The sequence below is a fragment of the Chrysochloris asiatica genome, unplaced genomic scaffold (genome assembly GCF_000296735.1).
Source record: "Chrysochloris asiatica unplaced genomic scaffold, ChrAsi1.0 scaffold00178, whole genome shotgun sequence".
In the NCBI taxonomy this organism is placed as follows: domain Eukaryota; kingdom Metazoa; phylum Chordata; class Mammalia; order Afrosoricida; family Chrysochloridae; genus Chrysochloris; species Chrysochloris asiatica.
In genome coordinates, this window is record NW_006408696.1 from 84,457 (window position 1) to 94,434 (window position 9,978).

General features: G+C 46.9%; 1 protein-coding gene across 1 annotated transcript; it reads right to left on the minus strand.

Moving 5' to 3' along the window:
• Positions 1 to 3,153: 3,153 nt before the first annotated feature.
• On the minus strand, positions 3,154 to 6,052 carry DCTPP1 (dCTP pyrophosphatase 1). Its single transcript, XM_006871974.1, has 3 exons — positions 5,952 to 6,052; positions 5,107 to 5,217; positions 3,154 to 3,487 (listed from the first exon to the last, which is right to left on the minus strand). Exons 1-3 carry the CDS (start codon positions 6,050 to 6,052, stop codon positions 3,154 to 3,156), a joined length of 546 nt encoding a protein of 181 aa, XP_006872036.1.
• Positions 6,053 to 9,978: the final 3,926 nt, after the last annotated feature.

The window sequence follows — 9,978 nt, forward strand, 5'->3', positions numbered from 1 at the left end:
GCCTCTCTGTTCCCGTCACCGCAGGCTGCCAGCGTCCGACGCTGAGCCCCCGACTTGGAGGCTGCATTAACTTGGGACAATCCTCCCTAGCACCGGGGCCTGGGGAAGAGTGGGACAGCCGGTCTGGCTGCTCTGAACTGAGAATCCCCGAAGGGGCCCCGGGGAACCGCCCACTTCCTCCTCACTATACCCCCTCGGCCGTAATAGTGAATAAAGTATTATATCCCTACCACCTACCCCCGTGCTTTTGAGTGAGGTGGGTGGGGAGAGAAAAATGATGGTTGGCATTTTCTCCAGGTAATTTAAATGTACTGTTATGGCGCCTGGAAGAGAAGCCCAAAGAAGTTACTGGGGTTGGGTGTGAGTGGAGGGGGGTGTCACTCACACTTGTTATCATAATCTCAAATCTGGACGGGTCCATAAATATAGCATGTTTACGATAAACAGACTGCATTTTGTAAGATTTGAACCTCACAGAACGGTCTACAGTTGGTGACAGACAGTAGTTGAAACCTTATAGCACTTCTCTAGAAACTAAGCTCTTCATTACTCATCTTCCACAGAACATCCTAAATTACATTATTTATCTTCATTTTTCACAAACATGAATGGCAGTGTAGGGACAAGGAAACTACAGTCAGTGCGTTAGAACTATGATGGGGGAAATTACTGGATAGGACGGGTCACCAATGCAATTTTGGAGTGTAGGGAAGCTTTTCACAGATATTTAAACTGGCTCTTAAAGGTCAAGAGAATCAGGGTTAGGGATGTGTGGCCGGCCTCTGAAACTGAATTTGCAGACATCCCCTGCTATGGGATGATGTGGGGATATAAACAGTGAAACTGAGGCGAGAACAGCCAGTGGCCGGTAATCTAGAGAGGAATGTGGTCAAATGTTGGGTGTCCTCTGCATTTGTTATGTGCACAGGATGAAGTGATGGGAGTAGTTTATTGGAAGGGTGGGGATGAAAGAGTGTAAGTGGGGAAATGAAGCAGTTTGGATGAGTGGTGGTGGTGGTCAATGCCGTTGGTTGAGTCAGTTCCAACTCAGAGACCCTGTAAGTTTGGACCACTGACCTTGTGGCTCAAACCGACCTTGTGGTCTAGTGCATTATCCCACTGCACCACATAGTGCAGACCACCTTTTATGAGGTAGGACTCAAAAGCATGGAGTGGTTTGGCTGTGTTGGTATGGAATAGACGGCGCGTGCTGGTGGGAAAGGCTAATGGAAAGAGACAGGTTAATGAAGGGCGAGGAAATAAAATCAGGGAACAGGAACAGGCTCCTGTTATCACAAAATGAGAGGAAATGTAGGTTTGAGAACATAAAGCTGAAACACTTACTCTAAGAATACAGGTCATTGGATGAGGTGTAAAAAAGGTACCGGGTGGCACCTGACCTCTAATTTCACAGGAATCAAATTCATCAGCCAAGACCAGTCCCTACGAAGCTGAGGTTAGACATGCTGTCACCATCCCACCCTCTGCTACTTCTCAGCTGGTTTTGATAAATGATTGGCATGGCCACCCAGAACTGAGAGACAATAATCACAATTTTGGGATTAGGGAAGTTAACTGGTTACAAATCAGGACAGCCTCTTCTCAGCCACCCCAGCAGGCAGGCAGGCCTCTGCTTTGACCCTACTCAGGCAGTTAAAGAGCCCTTTTAGCCCTGCTGATCACTGCTCATAGGACACTCAGCTTGAAGGTGCTCAGCTCTGGCTCTGTGAATCAGTAAACTTAGCTTCCTAACAAAGTGCCTGTTGGCACCCCACTCCCCAAGTGATTCTCCTGCCCAAAGGCACTCAACTATTTACTTGCTCAGTAAATACAACCCACTGATACCTCGTCCTCTGACTCTTGTTTCTATTGCTGCTGCTTCTCTTACCCTGTGTTAGGGAGATTCAATGTGCAGGGAGCTCGTGGTCCCAAGGATACACTTCATCCCTGGCTCTTCTGATGGTAGTGAGACCCCCCACTCCTTCCTGCTTCTGAGAGGACTCATTTTATAATCATATTACAATCACAACGAACCCTGTTAACAATCACTCACAGCTGAATCAGATGATCCTATCAGCAGTTCCCACTTACTCTTACTTAGACCCATCAAGAAAAAAAGTTGTTAGGTGAGAATTACAAAAACTATGGGTAGAAAAGCCATAAGAAGTAATTCACTGCACTACAAGAGGTTAAGAGGTGAAGTCAGTAAAGGGGAACAGCTCACTTTACTAATGCGGAAACAGACTCACTAGGGTTGCACATCAGTGATCCTAGGAGGCTTGAGAGCAGTCAAGGTCTTCACCCTGCATTACTTTACCCTGTGAAGGAGGCAGGTCACAGATGTCTCAGAAATGAAGTATGTACTGAGGACACACAGTGTGTACATCATACATCCCAACACTTGTCTTAAGGCCAATAAGGGGAAGATGTTTAGTGTTGGCTCTTTCAAAGGGGCCAAAGCGGGGTTGGAATTTGTTCTGCTGCACCTTAGAGACCTGGCGCTGGGATCCCAGGGAGAAGGGAGAGGGATTGATCACATAAGACTGGAGTCTTGCTGGACAAGGCAGAGGTCTGGGGGGGCCAGGCCTGCCTTAGCTGTTGGCATTTCCTATTCTGGGCACCTGAAAGTTGAATTGAAAAGACAAACAGGAGTAATAATGACAAACTCATGAAAGTATTTACTATGTACCAGGCATGTCCTATACACTCTGTGTAGTAATTTTCTTTTACCATACAACTTATATCAGGTTGATACTATTAATTTCCTTTTAAAAACGAGAAAACTAAGGTACAGAAGGATGAGTATCTAAAATGGCATTTGAACACAAAATTCCTGGCTCCAGAATGTGGGCTCTTAACGAGAACTCTCTTTTACAGGCCCAGACAGGGGAAGGCACTACAGTTTGTTAGAAACCAGGTTTCTCTGCCCTGCAGGTAGGCAGGACACTATAGGGAACCAAGGGGTTCACAGGCACCTCTCCAGCGCCTGTTGGAAACAGCCTCCCAGCTACTTCACGAAGAAACCAGAGGTAGGTGACAAAAACCTTTATTGAGGGCCCGGGACCTCAGGAAGTGCTGCCCTGTCCCCCGATCCATGAGCTGTTAGGAAAGGATGAAACAAAGGTTCTGTGACCAGCTCCTGTGATCTTCTCCTCAGATTCTGTGCAGACTTGCAGGTCCTGTGCCCGTGTCTGTATGTGGAGGCCTGGACTCCCGAGCAAGGTCTACAGGCCCCACCACCTGGTCTTCAGATGCAGCCACCTGGGGCAAGTCCGTATACTTGCAGGCAGAGCCGCGAGCCAGATGGGCTGGGTAACGTCGCCGGTTGATGTCCATTTTGGAGAGCACTGCTTGGGGCAGATCTACCTGGCAGCGGGCTGCCAATGCCACCAGATAGATGAGGACATCACTAAGCTCTTCCTGAAGGGCTGCCCTCTCCTTGGCAGGCCAGGCTTGGGGTCCAGCTTCCTCATCAGGCTTCCACTGACTGGGGCAGAACAGACAGACACACGCACCAACATACTAGCTAAGACAATGGGCTCCGCTTCTCTCAGGAGTACATTACTCTCTGAGGAATGAACTCAGTCACCTCTTTAAGAAGTTCCTTCCAAGGCAACCCAACCCAACTCTTTGGGAAGAGACCCCAACGGATGATTCACTGAAACCTCTTATCCCTTTTGGAGTCAAGGAGCAGACAAGAGAACATTTCACATGATCAGACAAAGTTGAGACCCAATTCCAAGTCTTTCCAGCCCAACCACTGTTACCCTGATCAAACCTCAGGTCTGGACTGTCTCAGAACTCATCTCTCTACTTCCCTTCCTGCACTGCACCATCTTTTTTTTTTTTTTTTTTTAAATGTTTTATTGTGGATTATGTGATACTTTCCATGGGAGAACATTAGTTTTACATTCATCGTACTGTATATCGTTTCATTGCCATGGTTACAATCCCCTCCATGCATCATTAACCAACCAAAGGATATACCCTACAAGCCTGCCCGTGCCCCCAATCATCAGCACACAGCCCCTCTCCCTCTCTGATCGCTCCATGTCATCGTCTCTGCCTCCATCTCAGGCATCACTGCTTCTCTGGGTAGGGTCCCGCTATCACTGCGCCATCTTTTAAAGGCACAAATTACATCCTGTTTCTCTCCTGCTAAACCTCCACCACGAACTGCACTTGGAATAAAATCTAAGTCCCTAATCATGCCCTCTGTCTCTTCCAATATTAACATCTAACACTCTCTGTCCTCACTCCCTACCTAAAGCCACTCTTTTCTGCCTCACAGACACACAAAGCTGTTTCAGGGCCTTTGCACTTTCTGCTCATTTACTTCGAACATCCCCTCCTCTTCAAATCTCCATGGCTAGCTTCTTCATGTTATTCAAGTCTCAGCTCAGACATCATGTCCTCAAAGTCACTTTCCTCCCTCTCGTCACCTTGTATTATTAGTTTCCCAACAGCACTCGCCACAATTCCAGACCTTTTAAAATCAATCTACTTATTGTCAGTCTCCTCCCACTATAATGTTACCTTATTCCAGGCCTCAACAGCCTCTTCACTGCTCTCCCCTGCCCGGTTCTTTTGCAAATCAGTCTACAATGCAGACAACAATGGTCTTTCCACCACCCACATTTTGACAAATTTCCTGTCTGAATCCCATCTTTCTGGATTCATCTCATCTCCAGTCCTACCACTGATTCAGTAGGTATTTACATCTAGATTGTGTGGAAAGTTGGGAGACACCAGAAAGCACAAACATACAAATCTTTGCTCGTCTTTATACTTTAGTAGCATCAAGATACTAGCTTTTAGAGCAAATGGAGTTTCCCTCTTCTATAGAAGGCCTTCTTTTCTGACCCAGAGGTAGAAGGGCTGTTGCTATCAGACCTGGGCCAACCTGGTTTTCACACTTCTATCTCCCAGGAGACTGGACACCCCTATAGGTAGCGACCCAGTGAGTCAATCTCGGACCTCCAGCATCAGGGACCAGAACCTGGTTATGAGGAAGGAAAAACTGAACCCAGAAACGTCTGATAAATAAATGCCGCTCTCCCTTTCCCCACAACACAAATGCTTCCAGGAAGGTTTCCATTTACTTACAAGAGTTCTGCCAGCTCCCCAACTTCCCCCACTAAGGCCAGGAGGAGGTTCCGAGGCTGGTGGAACTGGTCCCAGTCTCGTTCAGCAGCGAACTCGGCATGGAGGCGGCGGCTGGAATAGGACCAAAGGGATGGAAGTCGAGGGTCTCAGGGTCAGGGGTTGGGGGAGGAGACAGAGGCACAGCAGGTACCCCAGTGATATGTAATAGGGACACAAGCATCAGGTAGTCTATAACTAATTCCTGGACGGACTTATTTTTTCTCTATGGGATTGTTTTCTCATTAAAAAAAATGGTGTGCCCCTCCAAACGCTCTAGCCAAACGGTACCCTCTTCACCTGTTATGTTGTCCTAAACTCTACCTATCTTACAGAGTGCAGCTCCAAGACCACTTCCCCTTAAGAAGCCTTCCTAAATGTTCTCCCACTTGCCAGCACTTTATTTGCCTCTCTACTCCCATCCTCACCTCCACCTGGTGTGGCGCTGTGGGTTAATGCGCTGGACTACAAGGTCGGCTCTGATCCGTGTCAGCGATTCCTACCAGCCGCTCCTCGGAAACCCTATACAGGGTCGCTATGGGTCGGAACTGACTCGACAGCACTTAACAACAACTCCTACCCACTTTGGGAGATAAGGCAGTGTCCAACTACCTAATCTCGCCAAGGAGTGGTGTTAATACTAATCCCGGGCTATCGTCCAATTTCCTTTGCCTCTGATGTGCACTGCTACGCCCATTTTGCAGATGAGGTTTGAAGTTTCGCCCAACGCGACCACGTGGAGGGACTCCCCCAAAAGGAGGGGGAAAGAAAATGGTCTCCCCAGCCCGAGAAAGGCAAGAACGGCTTACATGTCCTCGAGGGTGGGCTCCGGGCTGAAGCTGAACGGGCCGGTAGCTACAGCACCCTCTCCTCCCGTCCCCTCACGCTCTTCCCCACCGACTCTTGCCATACTGCCCACTCTGCTGCACTCCAGAGTGCACGGTAAAACCCCGCGCCAAGAGCCGGCAGAGCCCCTGACCAATCACAGGCGTTCTTGAGTGCTTCATGGGGCGGAGCCAAAGGAAAGACCAATGACTTATATGATGTTTGCTGCAGCCCACCCCTTACCTCGCCTGGACCAATCTGAGGGAGCTCCAAGAGGGCATGTCTAGACAGGTGCTCGAATTCTTCCGCCTGGGCCAAGCATCTTAAAGATACAAGTACAGGAGAAAGAGACAAAGAAAGGGGAGAACGCAGGCGCACTACATCCCCTGTGAGCGCCAGATGGCGCCAAAGTGAAGTGGGAGGAGGACTTCTGTACAGAACTTAGAAATGAAGGTTTCCGTGGAGGACCCAGAAATGAAGAGTACTTGGGTCTCTTGGGGATTAGGCACACTGAGGATGCTATAGACCTGCCACCACATCATTTGGATAAGATTGAAGGAAAAGAGCGACTCAAGGTCAGATATACCAGGCCTTTAGTCCCATTTCAGCTTCCCACCCCAGCTGCTTCCTGTGTTTGGAAGGCGTTAGCCCTCTGCCCTGGAGTAAAGAGAGGAAAATTGACCCTTCTCCCTGCACTTTGTGTAGGTTACAGGACCCTGAACACAGGTCAGCCGTGATTTGTCCTCTACCCTCCTCTCCAGTCTCCTAAGTCACTATCTGACCACATAACCCACACAGCAGTAAAGCTTTCTTACGGTTCTCTAAAGACGCTAAATTCATTTATATTAGAGAATTTATGAAGTGGCGAATCATGGAATTGTTATTTCAAATCTGAGAACCACTGAGTTATTGACAATGAGAAGAACAGAGATAAAACTCAAGAACAGGTTTAGTGATACAATTATTTGTTTTGTCTACTAAGGAGCCCTGGTATGGCGCTGTGGGATAATGCACTGGACCTCAAGGTCGGTCAGAACAACAACACAAGAACAACATGGAGTCCTATTGTAGTGCAGTGGGTTAATGCGCTGGACTGCAAAGTCGTTTGTATCACAAGATCAGTGATTCAAGCTCACCAGCCACTCCTTGGAAACCCTATATGAAACAGACTCTTAACCCTATATGGAACAGACGGCACTTAACAACAACAATGAAGTCCTTAGTAGGGCTGTAAGATTAGCACTGAACTGCTAACAGCAAGGGTTTCCTCAGAAACCCTATACAGGGTGACTATGAGTTGTAGTCAACTCGATGGTACTTAACAGCAACAAAGCTCTTTAGAAAAGTCGGACATTTGGGACATCTTTAACCTCCACCTAATAGGGACAAGCCTCGTGCTGATCTTTCTGAAAAAAAAAAAATTACTCTTGTAATACCTAAGATAAAATAGTGCATATATACAAGTAGATGTAGACATGAAGTTCATTGCAGGCTTGTTTGTAATGGTAAAAAGTTAAAAACAAATGGCATTAATAGAAGAATGGGTACAAAAAGGTGTATTTATACAATTTAGGAGTTAAAATTGAATATGAGTAACAGAAACAACTTTGAACTGTGTCTTAGACTGGGTTCTCTTGAGAAACAAAACCGGTGCAATTTATGCATATATACATATAAAGAGACGTTTGTAGAGATAAGAGAGTTCCAAGTGCAAGTCAGGTGAACCAAGTTTGGCAAACTGGTCCAGAAGGCAGGAATCCCAAGTTGACGTACAGAACAGGAGCTCAGCACTGGAGCAGGGGCAGCAGCTGGTGACGGGTAATCAGGGCCTGGGCAGGTGCGCTGCAGAACCAGCAGTATGGAACACCAAGCCAGGGTAACAGGGACAGGCATGCAGGACCCTCCAATGGACGTCCGGTTTTCCAGACACACTCAGCAGGCAGACCCAGCAGGCAAACACACAATAGAGCAGGCTGCTGGCTTAGGTTCAAAGAACAGAGGTTGGAGGATGACCCAGATGTGAGATACAGAATCAGGGAGGAAAAGAGCAAGTCTTTCCTGCAGGTCCATTATGTTGGGAGCGGGCTGCACCCCCAAGGAAACATCCTTTCAATTGATTGGCTGCTCATAGCCAATCATCATAGAATTAACTATCAACTGTCAAACAATTGGAAATCCTGGTTTAATCAAGTTGACATAGAAACTTAGCTATCATTGTTTTAAGTAGGAAAGGATAATTTATTATCCTTGTTATTATATTATTATCCTTGTATCCTTATAAGGATACAAGATTGTCCTAGGATATAATTGGGTTTCAGGAATGAATTAGAACTAGAGTAACTGTTTAAAGCATTTTATATACCCATACAATCCTCATAGAAACCTAATCAAGTAATTAATACTAGGGGGACTAGGTATCATTGTGAGGGTTCCAGTTTTAAATTGCTGTTAAGTTCCGACTCATAGTGACCCTGTGTAGGATTTCCAAGGAGAAGGTGATGAATTTGAACCACTCAACTTATAGTCCAAACTGAGCTTGCAGTCCAGCACATTGACCCACAGCACCAAAGCAGGACTCCCCAGTTCTACATACATGGGTTTATTTCAAACAAGACATGTGTAAACAGGTCTGCTATCAATGGGTGGCTGCAGACAAGTTCTCTCAGTAAGAGGCTTGTCTTAGTTTCGTTGTTGTTAAGTGCCATTGAGTTGGTTAGGACTCAGTGATCCTGCATGAGATTTCCAAGGCTATAAATCTTTGTGGGAACAGAAACCTTCATCTTTCTCCTGAGGAGTGACTGGTGGGTTCGAACTGCTGACTTTGTAGTTTGCAGTACAGTGCTTATCCTACATATCCACTGTGCTACTTTAGTCTCATTGTTTTGTTATTATTAAGTGCTGTTGAGTCAGTTCCAGTGTAGTCCAGCGCATTACCCCACAGCACCCCTCAGTATAGGATGTCTAGGGAGAAGCTGGTGGGTTTGAACTGAAATGGAGGTACTAAGACCAGAGATGGGAGTTAGGCAGAGAAAGAAGATAATGCATTCAGTTTGGGACATGTTGAAACCAAGATGACACTAGGTAATTCCAGTGATGTCCAATACCAGATAGACATACAAGGTCTGAAGTCCAAAGCACTGTGCCGCCTTATGGATCTGGTAGCTGGACATTTAAACAGCCAACTATCTCCCCTAGCACCTTCCCTGGCTTTTCTGAGCTACAGTCAGAGTTGCAAAACAACCCCCCAAAAAACAAAAAACTAAGCTCTTCAGTTGGTACGTGCCATAGAGTCGGTTTCAACTTACAGGGATCCTGTAAAGGGTTTCTGAGACTGTAAACCTTTGAGGGAGCAGAAAGTCCCGTCTATCTGTGGAGCAGCTGGTGGGCTCAAACCACCAACTTTGTGGTTTGCAGTCCAGTGCTTAATTTATAGAGCCACCACTTACTGGAGTGTAAGATACCACTTGGAAAGCAAATTTCTCTGGAGTCCTCTGCATCTCAGGTTTGGAAGACTCAGGAACTAGGACTTCTAGAGGCCATAGCTCAGATGGGCCTTGGGATTTACAAGAAGAAGATGACATTTTCTTTGGGGCTGTCAATACCCTCCTCCCAGGAGATCCCTGGCTGAGCTGTAAGGTTCTTGGAAGGCATCTTGTAAAGCATCCAAGTTTTGGGCTCCATGGCATTATCTTATCAAATTCAGTTCCAGAACAGCCCAGAGTTGGAGTCCTGATGTGGTGTTGTAGGTGATGCACTGGACCGCAAGGTCAGTTTGAACTGCAAGGTCGGTGGTTCAAACTTACCAGTCGCTCCCAGGAAACCCTATACAGGGTCACTGTAGGACTCGATGGCATTTAACAACAGTAAACAAGGAGGGGAGAGGCCACCATGGGGGTGGGGAGAGGAAACAGAGCTGAATATGTGGACTTCTCCCCAAGACTCTTTCCTCTCTCTCACCACCACACTCAACCAGTCTTGCCAATTCTCTTGGCACATTTGGCAAGCTGATCC